The sequence below is a fragment of the Psammomys obesus genome, unplaced genomic scaffold (assembly GCF_907164565.1).
Source record: "Psammomys obesus unplaced genomic scaffold, mPsaObe1.curated_primary_1811, whole genome shotgun sequence".
In the NCBI taxonomy this organism is placed as follows: domain Eukaryota; kingdom Metazoa; phylum Chordata; class Mammalia; order Rodentia; family Muridae; genus Psammomys; species Psammomys obesus.
In genome coordinates, this window is record NW_026596057.1 from 9,066,909 (window position 1) to 9,083,475 (window position 16,567).

At 39.1% G+C, this 16,567-nt stretch overlaps 1 protein-coding gene across 2 annotated transcripts in view; it reads right to left on the reverse strand.

Annotated features, from left to right (window-relative positions):
- Positions 1-16,567, reverse strand: part of Rc3h1 (ring finger and CCCH-type domains 1) — a 77,606-nt gene that overhangs the window by 29,655 nt on the left and 31,384 nt on the right. For both annotated transcript variants that reach the window (XM_055624482.1, XM_055624481.1), the window contains exons 4-7: positions 14,755-14,994; positions 13,979-14,154; positions 8,210-8,410; positions 2,693-2,825 (exon numbers count right to left, since the gene is read on the reverse strand). In XM_055624482.1, coding sequence (XP_055480457.1) covers positions 2,693-2,825; positions 8,210-8,410; positions 13,979-14,154; positions 14,755-14,994 — 750 coding nt within the window. The remainder of the gene's footprint in view (positions 1-2,692; positions 2,826-8,209; positions 8,411-13,978; positions 14,155-14,754; positions 14,995-16,567) is intronic.

The following is a 16,567-nucleotide window of genomic DNA, read 5'->3' on the forward strand; positions in this document are numbered from 1 at the left end:
ACACACACACACACACACACACACACACACACACACACACACACACAATGGGGGAAAGAGATTTTGACAACCGTGCATGCATACACACAGTGAGCTGTGGATTCAGGTGACAGTGGAAATGGTGATCTTGACAAAATAAGTTTGGTGGAGATAAATGACTCATCAGAGTGAATTTAAGATAGTGCTATTAGAGCCAGGCGGTAGTGGCACATCTCTTTGATCCCAGCACGTGGGACGTAGATCTCTGTGAGTCTGAGGCCAGCCTGGTATACAGAGCTCCACAACAGCCATGGCTACAAAGAGAAACCCTGTCTCAAAAACAAAATAACAGCAAAAATATGCTGTTACCATTGGATATATGGCCCAGTGAAGAGCACTTGCCAAACAGTTTTATCTGCTGTTATGGAAGAACAGAACATAATGGCACAGCTACAGGAGATATGGTAATATAGAGAGAAGTACTGTAGCATTTCTTTATTTTTAATATCTATCTGAGGCAGGGTCTCTCTTTGTAGCCTTGGCTGCCCTGGACTTGCTTTGCAGTTTAATTTCCATTCATTCATTTATTCATTCATTTGAGGCATGGCTTCTCTTTACAGCCTTGGCTGTGCTTCACAGGTTAGCCTTGAACTTACCGAGATCCACCTGTCTCTGACTCCTTGAGTATTGGGATTAAAGGTATGCACCGCCACTATCTGGTGGCATTTCTTATTTAATTGATCTGAATGCTAACTAACAACAATGTGGAAAATAATTGTTACACACACACACACACACACACACACACACACACACACACAAATGTAAAGATTTGATTTTATTCAGCCATTTTGGGAATTGACCTATAAACATGGAGTGATGAAAATTTACGAGGGTTTGAAAGCCACAGGCCCATTCTATAAGCAATGGCATGTTACTGAAAATGTATCTGTACAAATGTGATTTACTCTGCAGCAATAAGTAGCCTGATCTCACAGAATGAGTCGTAGAGGAAGTTCAAAGCATTAAGTCTCAAGGAAAGGACTAACGCTATGATTAATGAATAATCACTAAATGTGGGGTCAAAGGGACTTACCAAAGAAGAACAGATAAAACTTGTATCTCAAAAGATATGTAGAATAAGTGGAAACACTCAGATAAAAGAAACACAGCTCAAAGATTAGGCATCAAAGATGAACTCACTCTGAAACACGGAACAGATGATATTGAGTATCACAAAGCATTTATTTGGGAAATGGGTCTGGAATGATGACACTAGCGTTGACAGAACTCTTTGGAAATCTACTCTATACAGAGGTAACACATGATGCTAAGAATCAAAGGAAACAGTTTCAAGGGCACAGATAGCACTGTTGTTGATGAGGTAGGGTGGAGGGATACACATAAAAACAAAACAGAGGCAATTCTGTATCAAAGAAGAGTTATCAGTAATTGCTGAAAAGCCAGGAAGTAGTTTAAGGACTTAGAAGTCATTTCTGGAAGTAGTGAGTAGGAAACTATAGTGAATAGTATGTAGATTCAGCCCTGCATTAGCAGTATACTCTAAGAGAATAGCAGATAAAGTACTGTTCACATAACAGGTCACTGGGTATATTTCCAGGTCAAGGAGGGCGAGAAAGAAATGGCCAAGTAAAGGTAAGAAAGAGAATCATTAATGGAACAAGGTATTAGGAGAAGATGGAATAATGGAAACACAACTAAAGAAAAGCTGAGAAAACTTGAATTGTGACAAAGATATGAAAAGGGTAAAATACAGCATGCTCTAACAGGAGAATTATGTCAAGAGCTGTGTGTGAACGAAGCAGTATAATATAAAGTATTAAATGAATTTTAGTTTTAGTGTGTAGGCATAATGCTATTGTGCACTCCTTGTCTGGCCTCAGTGGGAAAGGATGTGCTTAGTTCAGTGACTTAATGTACCAGGGAGGGGTTGATACCAATGGGGGACCTCCCCATTCTCTGAAGAAAAGGACAGGGGAAAATAGGGGGGAGGAGCTTGTGAGAGAGGAGACTGGGAGAAGAGGTGGGCTGCAATCAGGATGTGAGGTGACTTAATCAATCAATCAACAACAACAAAAAGATTCAAATGCTGTTTTCTGTGTCCCCGTATCTAGTTGGGATCCTTGTTCTGAGAATCTCCTGTTTCAATGTTGTGTAAACTTCACTCCCCAATTGTTCCCTGACATGTCAATAAAGAGGCTTGACAGACAATGACTGAGCAGAGAAGAGTACAGGGCTGGGCTTCCTGCCCGCCGGGGAGTGGGAAGGGGAGAGTGGAAATTCAGCCATAAGCAGACAGGAGACATCATGAGAGAGCAGCTGGGAGTAGAGAAAGTAATAAAAAGCAAGTATCTCAGGGATTTCAGCTGGGAGGAAACTAGATTAGCTTAGAGGGTTTAAAATAAAGTAATGTTGCTCAGTTTTTGTGCCATAAAGCTTCTTAAATAAATATAGTAGTCTCAATTATTTGGGTGCCAGCAGGGTTAAGAGAAAAATGGCAACAAATTTTTAAAACAACAATCAATAGAGATAAACTAATGAGATTAAGAGGATATAATTTGGAGCAAAACCTAAATGTCTGGGAAAGCTACTTTGGGAAACTTTAGAAGAATGTAACAAAAAAGATAACTGAAGAATCACAAAGCAGTACTGAGGTACACATAAACAGCCCACTAACTTCTCTTGGCTTTACCTGGACTAGGGTCAATATTTGCTAGTAGCTCCAAATGGGGTCTTAGTCGGTTCAAGTTTGCTGGGTCTCCAGTCCGCTGGAGAGCAATTGTTAGCTCTTGAACACTCTGTGCAAAAGAGGCAGGGGTCTGCAACTTAAAAGAAAAAGATAAACATTAATTTCCTCAAAGATCAGATAACCCTTTTTAAACACAGTTTATTTACACCTTCATTTTTGCAGTTTATTAAATTTATTTTGTATCTATCCACCTAACCTATGTTTTGGCCAGAATGAATTACCTGCTACCTCAACAAGATCTTTCTGTCTAGCCACAGCTTGGTTCACTGTGTATACGACTCCATTCCTCTGCTATCACACACTTCAAAGGTGAGGCCTTTCTCCCCATATCACCATACTAGTAGGGTTCTCTGTAGGCTGTTGGTATAAATATTATTGTGGAATGTATATAATTTACCCTTGGTTCATTCACATGTTGATTCCTCTACCCACTATCTGGTTTCAATTGGACATCATATTTTGTGTAAATATGCTACCATTTGTTCTTTGTATAGCCAATAAACAACCAGGCAGTGCTGAGCAATGGAGAGAATAGGGTGGGACATTCTCTCCTGGACCAGAGGAGAGAAAAAAAAAAAAGAAGCAAGTGAGAGGAAAGACTGGGAGTGAGATAGGAGAGGAGAGGACCCGGAATCACCAGGAGAGATGAACCATAGCTAAGATATGACTAAAAGCAAATATAATGTGGGAGATCGGAATGGGAGGAAGCTATGTAGGCTTAGAGGTTTAGGATGGAGTAATCATTGCCCAGTATTGTGCTCTAGGTTAACTAAATATATCCTAGTCTCTGTGTGGTGATTTGGGTATATAGCTGGTTTAGGAATAACCGCTGTTCAACTAAAAGATAAATCAATAATAAATATTAATAATCAACAACAGCAGTCCTTCCAAATACCTGAAATTACAAAGTATAATCTAGAGATGTCAGATAATAGTAAGAAAAATGGCACTGAATATTAAATGAGATCAAGTTCTTAAGACTAAATATCATGACACTAAACATATAAATTATATAAACTGAATTTCATATATTAAATAGTCTAAATAATATCCTGTTACAATTTGAATGAAGGACACAGAGAGGTCAAACTGGAACTGATGTGAAACCTTCCTCCTTCTTGGCTAGCTTTCATGGTACTATACAGCTCTATATAGGCTTCTGGTAGAGACAAGTTAATAATGGTCTCACCCAGCAGTGGAAGCTGCATGCTAACTTGCCCAGGCAAGAAGTGGCATTAATGCAATGTGGGATGAAGGTTACTAGGGTAACCAAGAGGTTTAAAAACTGGAATATAAGCCTGCTCCACATCTGGCATTATAGCTTGTCAAAATCCCTTGGCCAAAGAGATCACACACTATGGGTGAACCTACTCTTGTTTTATTAGATGGACACATCATCAAACTGCTTCAATATTTTTATTTCTACCTACATATCAATGCTTTTCTCAACCCTGCTTGGAAATACTTCTTTCTGCATAGGCAGCAGTTACTTCAGAGACTCCTAACTGGTCAAAGTTCTATAATAAATGACTCTTGAATATTCAGACCTAAACAGGACACCTCTATCACATCACCACTACCACCACCAAAACTCGGGGAATATCAAAGAAGGGAGTAAAGACTATAACAGCTGGAGGATGGAAGAAGCACTCTAAAATGTGTCTTCTAGACATGGCATAACTGTACACGACTCACAGCAACTACAGTTACCCACACAAAGACGAAGGCAGTCATCATCTATTATATCAGAGAGACTTATGAGGCTTACTGCTAGCTGAGAAGTTACTGGCAGCTGATGGCTACCAGGGAAGAAAGGGTTATTTTTCTTCAGAGATTTGCCCTGGTAGGTTGACCATGTTCCTGTTCCTGTGGATGGTCCCACACCCATGTGTTTATAGGTGTCACCAAGTGGACTTGATATCTTGGAGGTTGTATATTTCTCTGAAACTCAATGAGACATACTCTCACACAAACTCCCCTCTGTTGGCTATGTATATCTAATTTTCAGATGGAAAAACACTGATTTTTATAACAGTTACTATAAGTTCTTACTTGAAAACATTTAGCTTTTCAGCAGCTTACTACAGAGGGCAATTTTCCTCTCTCAAAAGGTCATTCTATAAAATATAACTGTCTTAAAAGCATCCATTTTCTAAAAACAAAGAAATTAATATAACTACCATTAAAATCCTGACAGGGCCTTTATATTTTAGTATACTTATAATTTTAAAAATAAACTTAATCAGTATGCATATCTTAATCACTGTTTTGAATGTGAGCTCTGCATCTTCCTGAATGCGAGAAATGAGGCATGGACCACTATGCCCAGATTTAGATGTACACTCTTTATTCACTGCTGAGGCTAAATTCTTTCTTAGCAATTGGATATGCTAATGTATCTTCTTTGTGAATTGCTAACTCATGTTTCTTTCTCCATGTATTCATTAGGATTAATGATTTCCTTGTTATTTCTTATAAATTCTCAATTTCTGCTTTACAGTACAAGCTTAGCAATATTTGGTTATTTAAATTTAAATTACTTAAAAATTTCAGTTCAAAAGTTGCAAAAGATACAAGTGCTTCTTGAGAGATAGGGGGTGTATTTCAGAAGTAGAACTAACAGGCTTGAGGACTTGGGTTTAATCTTCAGAATTGAGAAGAACAACACAAAGCAATGCTACCACAAAGAATCCTAAGAAACAAAAGCACCAAACAATCAAGTGCCTAATAGTCATTCAATAAAGTATCTCTTGTGATGGTGTACATTAAAAACATTCTCGTTGTGACGTTCTATCTCATATTGCCTGTATAATTACAAAAGACTTACACATGTTGCACACTTTACCTGTTTGTTATAAAGGGTCTCTGGATATGAAACTCAACTGTGATGAGAGAAAACTACTGTAGAATCTATACCTTAGTTACTGTATGAATTATCGCTCAACCCTACAATCTATATAAAAATGAACCAAATTTCTCTTCAGAGATAGAAAGCTCTTATGTTAAGATATTGTTACCAGTCAATGCCTATAATCCCAGTACTCGAGGAGGCAGAAGCAGGCAGATCACTGTAAATTTGAGGCCAGCCTGGTATACAAAGTGAGTCCAGGACAGCCCAGGCTACACAAAGAAACCCTATCTCAAAAAAACAAAAGAACCTGATATTGTTACCAGGGTCTCACTAAATTATAACCAGTTAGTTGAACAGCTATAGGTATCAGCTTTTGTTCTAACCTAGGAGCTGCCAGTAATTTAGTTAAAGATTGTGATGGCTATTCTTGGTTGTCTAATTGAGTACATCTGGAATTAATTAAAACAAACAAACAAACAAAAAAAATGCATGGCACACCTGTGAGGGATTTTTGCTTAATTTAAAGTAGGAAGATCTACTTCTAATTTGGATCTTTGAGGAGGGAAGGCCCACACCTCCAATCTGGATCATCCTGCTCTTGGTAGCCTATATAAGAACGTGGAAGAAGGAAGTTTTTGTTCTTACCTTGACAGGAAATTTTTTCCTTCACTGACATTAGAACTGACTTAAGAATTTCAGTATATACTGAAGACCAGCTGAGATAGCCAGCCTTGTAGACTGAGCAATTACTGGATTCTTGAGACTTTCTGTTCACAGCCTGCCATTGTTGGGCAAGCTTGACTACAGCCTATAAGTCATTGTAATAAATCCCCTTTCTATATATATAGAGAGAGAAACGTAACTATGTCCTGTTACTCTAGAGAACCCTGACTAATACAAAGGTAGTCAAGGAACAGCTGCAAACAGTTATAGATCAAACAGAAAGACAAAATAAAACTCATGTTTCAACAATCTATCAGTTATTCAAAATGTCATGTTTGGGGACAAAGAAAGAAAGACTAGTATGGTAAGAGATTTAATGATTAAAGCCAGCATACCAAGGTTCAAATGACCTTTTTCATTCATAATTGTGGAAATCTGAATAGAAACGACCCCCACAGGCTCGTGTCTGAATGCTTAGTCATTAGGGAATGGTGCTACATGAAAGGGATTTGGAAGTATAGCCTTGTTGAAAGAAGTGTGTCACTGGGGGTGGGCTTTGTAGCTTCAGTATGCCAAGCCAGGCCCAACGGCTCTATCTTCCTGTTACCCATAGATTCAGATGTAAAATTCTAAGTTATATGTCTGCCTCCATAAGGATAATAAAATAACCCTCTCAAACTGTAAGTAAGCCCCCAATTAAATGCTTTTCTTTATAAGAGTTACCATGGTCATGGTGTCTCTTCAAAGGAATAGAATACTAAGACAACAACCTAGGTGATTTGCAAAGTGTACAAATTTCTCTGATTCTGTACAGAAGGAATAATATAAGGTTGCTTAAAGGAAGTGAATTACTTAAGATCATCCCATTTAGTAAATGTTAAATATTTTCAAAATACTCTTAGATTTTGACCCTATCTCTAAATTAAATGTAATATAGAGTAAGCAGTCATTTCTGAAATTATAAGCATTTAAGAAAATAGCAAAAAAGTAAATATTATTTAACATATTACAGTGTTTTAAGACTTTCTGTCCCACATTCATATATTTTTAGGTTGGTATGTATCAATGGTTAGAACACCACTCCAGTTTTAAGAGAAATACATATTTCTGTGTTAGATAGAAATCATAGAGCTAGACCTAACAGTCACATCTACTGTAGTGGTCTTTATATCAAAACAGTCACAGTCAGGCAGTGGTGGCACACCTTTAATCTAAGTACTTGGGAAGCAGAGGGAGGTGGATCTCTTGTGAGTTCAAAGCCATCATGGACTACAGAGTGAGTTCCAGGACATCCAGGGCTACACAGAGAAACACTGTCCTGAAAAACAAACAAAAAACCTCCTAAACCCCCAAACCACGGCGAATAAAATAAAAACAGGGTTACTGAAAAGTTCATCAAACTCACCATGAGAGGTTATAACTTTAGTATATGTAAAATTATTCTGAGTGAAATCATGAAGCTTCAAGGTATACATCTAACATGTCATTCATTAAAAGGCCACTATATAAGATTAAAGGGCATTTGGAAACAGGGTTTAGGGGCTGGAGAGATAGCTCAGTAGTTAAAAGTACTGGCTGCTCTCCCAGACATGGCTCAATTCCGAGCATTCACGTGGGGTAGTTCACAACTATTTGTAACTCCAGTTCCAGGAAATCACAAGCCCTCTGGCTTCTTCAGGCCATAGGTAAAGGAGGAGAGGTAATGACAAGGAACATGGGGGAGCACTGGTTGAAACACTGTAACACTAACCCAATGTTTACAGAGGCAGTGTCATTCTAATAAGACTAGCTACAATAAAATACCTAGCCATACTGAATCTCATTTACAGAAGCCATGACATGCACTATTTATGTTAATATTCACTTGTTGAATAAAATAATTACAAAATAATGAATTATCAAGACTCCAAAATTGTTGATAAAGTAAAGGACAATAAAGACCCTACCTTGTCAATAATGGATTGCATATGAGATTTGTGAGACTGGTCTCCATAAAGCAAAGAGGACCACTGGTCTGGTGCAATCCTTAAGCCTGCTTCCATAGCGATTTGTACTATCTGGGAGTCATGTTCTCGCCGCAGAGCTTCATAAGTCCTAAATTCTTCTTTCAGCTGCATCAAAGAAGAGTCTTCATCACGTTTGGTGACCTAGAAAGACACACAAGCCTCATACTTTATCACATGTAGAGAAAAAAAAAAGATAACTTAAAAATACAGTTTATTTCGTGTGTCTTGATTTGATGTGCACCAGATGTAGCAACCATACACAGAAGACACTTCCAGGAATCAGTTCTTTTCTTCCACCATGTGGGTCCTAAGACCACCATTGAGCCATCTCACCAGCCTCGCAATGGAATACACCATCCTGTCTGGAAAACATCTCCTATTATAGATGTCAATATCTTATCTTTTTTATTTTAAAGACAGGGTCTCACTATATAGCTATGGCTGGCCTGAAACTCAGAGATCTGCCTGCCTCTGACCCCAGGCCCTCCAGCCCAGGCCTAAGAGATGGGATAAAAGATGTGTACCACCACACCCAGCCATAGATTTCAAAATCTTCTTACAAAGAATGATATTCGAGGGTAAAAAATTCAGACAGTATAGAATTTATCAGATACATGTGAGAACATAGGCATTTTTAGAACAGAGAAAATATTTAATGAGCGTAATTATTTTAAAAAACAGTATGTGTTTCTTCTTCATAAATAAGTGACTCTAGGACTTGCCTAGCATTAAGTTATCTGACACTAATAACTAAAGAGCTTCTAATAAGTGCGATTTTAAATATGACTAATTTGAACTTATCTTAATTTCTCCATAGAGTTTTGTGAAACAGAACACCACCAAAAAGTATAGAGCATAAGATGCTGGACTGTAATAATAACAACAATATCTTTTAATAATAAGCCTTGCAGCTGGGTGTGGTAGTACTCACCTGCAATCTTAATACTGAGGGCGTGGAGGCAGGACCAGCAGAAATTCCAGCCTTGCCAAATAACAAGTTCAAGATCAGGGAGGGCTATAAAACTGTTTCAAACACAAACAATAAAAACAACCCTGCTTTTTGTTTGTTCTTTTAAAAGCACTTTTTAAAGGCAGGGAGGGAGCTGGAGTGGTGGCTCAGGTGAAGTACTTGCTGTACAAGCGTGAGGATCTGCAACCTGAGCGCAGAGACCCAGTACCAACAGAGGGTGGGGGCCTTGGATGCCCTTTAGTCCCATGTCTATGAAGAGCACTGAGGTGACATAAATGAAATTCCTTCAGCTTGTACCCAGCTACTTGAATCAGTAAGCCCCAGGTTCAGTGAAACACCTACAGAAATTAGATCACCACTGGGGAAGTCACCTCCGTGTGTTATCGGCATGCTACACACACATTTAAAAAAATTTTTTTAAATGCTAACTTTATCGAATACTTGGTATGTGTTAGCTGGTATGTTATATTACCTAATTAAAGCATTATTATTACTATACTAACTCACTTTAATTCTTGTAGCACATCTGATATACATGCAGTTATTATCCCAGTAACTTACTGAGTCAAACCGGACTGAATAAGGCCAAAGCTTTAAAAATTTAAAATAATTCCAGCCTAGAATCACCAGTTCCCTAAGACATTTTAAAACATATTTGGAGGTTGGAGCTGTAGCTCATGGCAGAGTGGTTAATTCCTCATACTGCCAAAAACAAAACTGTATTGTGTTAACATTTTATTCCCATAAGAACCCATATCATTATAATAGAAAATTCCCATGTTTAAACTTTCTACCTGGAGCTGGAGCACTGACTGTTTTTCTAGAGGAACCGGGTTCAATTCCCAGCATCCACATGGCAGCTCACAACTGTCTTTAACTCCAAGATCTAACACCCTCACACAGACATACATGTAGGTAAAACACTAAAGCACATAAAATAAAAATAAATAAAATTTAAACTTTCTACTTAAAAACACTTCAAGCTATTTTAGTCAGAAATTACAGATCACATTTAAAAGATTTAAAAATGTATTCCTTTTTATTTTTTCTAAAGTAATACTGTGTTTTTATTAAGCAAAAAGTACACAATCTCAGAGAAAGAATCAAGTATGGGTGTTAAAAGAAACTGTCATTTCATCTTTATAACACAGTATGGTCTAACTAAACCTTTCATTATGAAGTCAGGTGAACAAACACAAAATCAAGTACTGTGACAGAAAAACAACTATACTTTGCCATTTTCCAAAGACAAATTATAAGTCCAAATAAACAAGTACATGAATGAAAATACTTCCTCAACATAACCCTCTTTAGAAGGTAGAATAGGCTTTCTACACGGTACAATGGCTCTCTGAATGTTTAATTTTGGGGTTGTGGATGCTATGGATTGAACCAAGAGCCTTGGAAATACTATGAGCACTCTGTCACTGAGCTGTATATATCCCCAACACCTTCATCACCCTAACAACAATCAAGAACATTCAAGAGATCTCACATCCAAATACACAAGGCGTAGAATACTGAGAGGTCAAACAGGCCAACAACACAGCTCAGCAGGTTAAGGCATGAGCTGCATAAGCCAGACAACCTAAATTCAATCCACAGAACCCACATAAAAGTGGAAGGAGAGAACCAAGTCCACAAAATTGTTTGTGACCGTCATATTTGTGTCATGACATGGATGTGCCTACACACACCCATGCACAACACGCATCCATGTGTGTGCACGCGCGCACGGGTGCATAAACACACGCACGAGTGCATGAACATGTGGGCAAGGGCACTAGCAATAAATTTTTAATTATATATTTTTAAAAGTTTAGGAGCTGGAGAGCTGGCTCAGAGGGTAAGAGCAGTTGCTAGTCTTTTGGAGAAACCAGGTTTGGTTCCCAGCATCCTTGTTAGGTAGCTCACAAACGCCTGTAACTGCAGCTTCAGGGAATATGAGACATATATGGCATTCACTCACATATACAAATAAAAGTAATAACTAAACAAAATGACCAATGAATAATTTAAATTACATTTGAATTTTAAATTTTTTTCCAGGATCAGCAATATGGGTCAGTGGATAAAAAGATGCTATTGCCAAGCCTGATGACTTGAGCTCAATTTCTGGGATCTACATGGGGAAAGGAGAGAACCAACACCCACAAGCTGTCCTCTGACTTCCAAATGCACAGTGACACATGCATAACCATCTACCTCTGAATCATCACATTATATAAAATAAATAAAATTTAAGTATATATATATACTTAAATACATAATTTTATACCTAGACACAGTGGAATTTAACTATAACTAAGGCAGAAATATTGCTGAGTTATCTACTTCAACCAAACTATACAGTAAGTCTGTCTCAAAAACCAACAGCAAAATAAAATTCCATTTAACAACTTGTTAATGTTTTATTGGTTGACTATGATACTAGGAACTCCTCCAGAGCATCACACATGTTAGGAGAAGACTCCACTTCAGAAAGTCTTATAATTTGTATCTGACTGTTTTTGTTAATAGAGAACATGTAACATGGAAAGCATACAGACATTCTGGAATATATTCAAATTGTATTCAATGAAGAATTATATTTCAATGTCCATCCCGTTTGCCTTTCTGAATGAAGATTGATCATCTTACCCAGGGTCCTCCTTCTTGATTAGCTTCCTTAGGTGTACAGATTTTAGTATGACTATCCTATATTATATGTCTAATATCCACTTATGAGTGAATATATACCCTGTGTGTCTTTCTGCTTCTAGTATACCTCACTTAGGACGATCTTCTCTAGTTCCCATCATTTGCCTGCAAATTTTATGATTTCCTTGTTTTTAATTACTGAGTAGTATTCCACTGTGTAAATGTATCACAATTTCTGCATCCATTCCTCAACTGAGGGACAACTGGGTTGTTTCCAGCTTCTAGCTATTACAAATAAAGCTGCTACAAACATGAGTGAACAAATGTCCTTGTATACTTGAGCATCAGAAAGGCAAATGGATGGACATCGGAAGAGGGAGAAAACAGGGAACAGGACAGGAGCCTACCACAGAGGGCCTCTGAAAGACTCTACCCTGCAGTGTATCAAAGTAGATACTGAGACTCATAGCCAAACTTTGGGCAGAGTGCAGGGAATCTTATGAAAGAAGGGGGAGCTAGAAAGACCTGGAGGGGATAGGAGCTCCAAAAGGAGAACAACAGAACCAAAAAATCTGGGCACAGGGGTCTTTCCTGAGACTGATACACCAGCCAAGGACCATTCATGGATACAACCTAGAACCCCTACACAGTGTCCATAGCAGCTCAGTGTCTAGCTGGTTTCTCTAGAAAGGGAAACAGGGACTGTCTCTGCCTTGAACTCTGTGGCTAGCTCTTTGATCATCTCCCCCTGAAGAGGGAGCACCCTTACCAGGCCACAGAGGAAGACAATGCAGCCAGTCCTGATAAGGGTCAAATGGAAGGGGAGGAGGACCTCCCCTATCAGTGGACTGGGGGAAGGGCATAGAAGAAGGGGGAAGGGAGGGTAGGATTGGGAGGGAATGAGAGAGGGGGACACAGCTAGGATACAAAGTGAGTAAATTGTAACTAATAAAAAATATTAAAAAAAAGAATTATATTATTCTTTTTAACCATCACAATAAATGTGAAAAATCTATATTTAGAAACACTGAACTGGAGAGAGTAATTTTGGTTGCAAGTCCATATGAAAAGCTGAGATCCCTTTTCAGTACAGTATCAGTTGAATTATAGTGATTTCAGGAATGGATTTCTTTATAGCTAGCAGGACTAGCAGGTTACAGGCTATATCAGAAGAAAGAATATTTTGTTTTAAGAAGACAGAAAATAAATCAGGATGAACAAAAAGTGACACCTGGTGAGTATCAGTGTTTGGGGCAGTCAAGATTCAACTTGGAATATAAGAGAGTATGTTCGCAAGTATCATTTACACCAAAGCCAAATGGTATGTCTGGGACTGTACAGGTACAATTACATAAGGAAAGAACTCTTAAAAACCTTATTCCTGCTTCAGTGACTCTATTTGGACCAATTTTGCTTAAGGTCTTGGTGGGTGTGTTGGCAGTTTTTTGTCAACTAGATTCAAGACAGTCATTCTGGAAGATGGAACTTCAATTGGGAGAATGCTCCCAGTAGACTGGTGTGTAGGCAAGCCTGTGGTGCACTTCCTTGATTAAGAATTAATGTGAGAGGGCCCAGCTCACTGTAAGTAGTGTCACCCCCAGGCTGGTGGTCTTGGGACTATAAGGTAGCAGGCTGAATAAACTCCTCTATGGACTCTGCTTCAACTCCTACCTTGAATTCCTTTAAGGATGCACTGCTGTGGAATTATATTAAAAATAAACCCTTTCTTACCCAAGTTGCTTTGGGCCGTGGTGTTTTATGACAGCAACAGAAACCCTAAGCAGAAATCCTAACTAAGGCAATGAGAAATAACAGATGTTTAATTTATCATGTAAATCTCAGGGTTGAAACTATATTTCAGTAACAGAGTACTTGTCTAACATGTACAAGGTTCAATCTCCACCAGTGCAAACAGACAAACCAAACAATCCAAACCCAACAATACAACAGGATTTAACTAGAATATTCCACCATATGCCTTCTTTAAAACGGAAAAATGCTGGTATTTTTTGAAAAGTACAGGCAATTTTATTAATGTTCAAGTTTAATGTTAAGTTTGGAAAAAGGGCAATGCTTCAAGTTGGAGTTTAGGTTCATACCTTGAAGCAGGAGGCTCTGTAGAGGAGCTGAACAACATGTCCAATACTGGTTTTCGATGCTTGAGGAAAACGTGGCTCTAGTCTTTGTACCACAAAGAGAACCAACACTTTCCGTGACAACGCAGAACCATCTTCCAAGGCCAGCAAGACTAGCTTCAGAGCTTCCTCCTGCATTGCTAGGAAAAATGGTACAATCAAAATGTACTTCAAGCAAAGATGACATAAGTCTACTATCTGAAGAGCAACATAATACCATGGCATTAACAAGCAATACAGTAAGGATGGTAGTGCACATCTTTACTCTAGCACTCTGAACTGGTGCTGAACTCCAGCCTGGTCTACAGAGTGAGTTCCAGAACAGACAACAGACAGGGCTACATAGTAAAACCCTGTCTCAAAAATCAAAACAAAACAAAAAACCCCAAACCACCAACAACCCAAACAATAAAAACCCAAACAATACTATGCATTTACAACTATGTTTTTAAGCCACGCTTATGGGAAATTCGTCTTATATAAGAAGATAAGTGATTACTATAGAGAAAAACATTTCAATGAATAACAATAAAATAAACTTTTGTTATCAAGATAAAAATCTGTGAATTTTCTGAAAAATTAACACCAAGCCAGAACTGTCAAACTGAATGGTGCTTGAAACAGAATATAACAAAAGATGAGGATCTGTACATTACTTAAGTTTTTTACCCTATATTTTAAGAATACTTAGCCAGGGGAATGAGCAGACAAAAATCAACAAACAAATTTTAATTACATACCTGGTCCAAGGAACTGGCATCCCCTAGCTCTGACTGCTGCCCAGAGATTAGAGGAGAGTTGCTGAGGATTCTGGTGCTGGAGAATGAGCTCTGTAACTGTTCGTTCACCTAAAGATCGAGCAGCCCTCATAGCACGTATCCTGCCTTCTTCTTCCACTAGCTGGCAGTGGACCAGAGTCACAAGCTTCCTCTGCATTGGACGACTCAGAACACTCTGAGTAGTGCTATTCAAACCTACTCCTGTAGAGGAGAACAAAGAAGCTATTTCTAGGTTTACAACACAACATTATAATCCAGGAGCACTTCCTTTGGAGTGGCTGATTTGTGGGCTAGTTCCCAGTCTTATTATTGGTGGCACACCCCTTTAATCTCAGCACTTGGGAGGCAGAGGCAGGCAGATCTCCTTGAGTTCAAGGCAGGCGTGGTCTACAGAGTGAGTTCCAGGGCAGTCAGAGCTACATAGAGAAACTCTACCATGAAACACCAAAACAAACAAATAAATAAAACTATCTAAGACTAGCACTTAAAAATAAACACCCTCCACACCCCCACCCCACCCCCAGTGAGGAACAGCCTTGCTAGGTCACAGAGGAGGACATGGCAGTCAGTCCTGAAGATACCTGATAAGCTAGGGTCAGATGGAAGAGGAGGAGAACCTCCCCTAACAGTGGACTTGGAAAGGGCCAGGGAGATGAGATGAGGGAGGGAAGGTGGGGTAAAAACAAAGCTGTCAAAAGACAAAAGTCTGAGCCGGGTGTGGTGGCTCAAGCTTTTAATCCCAGCACTCAGGGAAGCAGAGGCAGATCTCTGTAGAGGCCAGCCTGGTCTACAAAAAGAGTCTAGGACAGCCAAGGCTACACAGGCTACAAGGCTGTCCTGGACTTGCTTTGTAGACCAGGCTGGCCTCAAACTCAAAGAGATCCACCTGCCTCCACCTCCCAGTCATTCATATTTCTATTTTTTAAATTAATTTATTTTTATTAATTACAGTTTATTCACTTTGTATCCCCCCATAAGGCCCTCCCTCCTCCCCTCTCCACCCCATCCTCCCTCCCCTTCTTCACACATGCCCCTCCCCAAGTCTACTGATAGGGGAGGTCCTCCTCTCCTTCCTTCTGATCTTAGTCTATCAGATCACATCAGGAGTGGCTGCATTGTCATCTTCTGTGGCCTGGTAAGGCTGCTCTCCCCTCAGAGGGAGGTGATCAAAAAACAGGCCAATCAGATTAAGAGGCAGTCCCTCTTCCCATTATTATGTAACCCATTTGGACACTAAGCTGCCATGGACTACATTTGTGCAGGGGTTCTAGGTTATCTCCAAAAAATGGTACTTGGTTGGAGTATGAGTCTCTGGGAAGACCCCTGTGTTCAAATTTTCTGATTCTGTTGCTCTCCTTGTGGGGCTCCTGTCCTCTCCAGATCTTACTATTTCCCACTTCTTACATAAGATTCCCTGCCATTCATATTTCTAATGCCACATAAACTCTGGATTTAATACTACTTTATTTGTTGTGGTTTATAATAGTATTTAGCATGAAGGAGGTTTGGTTTACAATGAATAAATAAATTTCATTAGCCTTGACTAGGGCTGCAGTATAGATAGCTCAGTGACAGAATGCTTGCCTAACACTGAAAACTAAGTGGGGGAGAGTGGAAAAGAAGAGGGCGTGAAAATCCCAGCACTTGAGAAGGAGAGGTAGATGAATCTTTGTGAATGTGGCCAGCCTGGTCTACATGGAGAGTTCCAGGCCAACCAGGGCTACATAGTGAAACCCTGTCTCAACAAAGAAACAGTTGTTTGTTTAGCATGGGT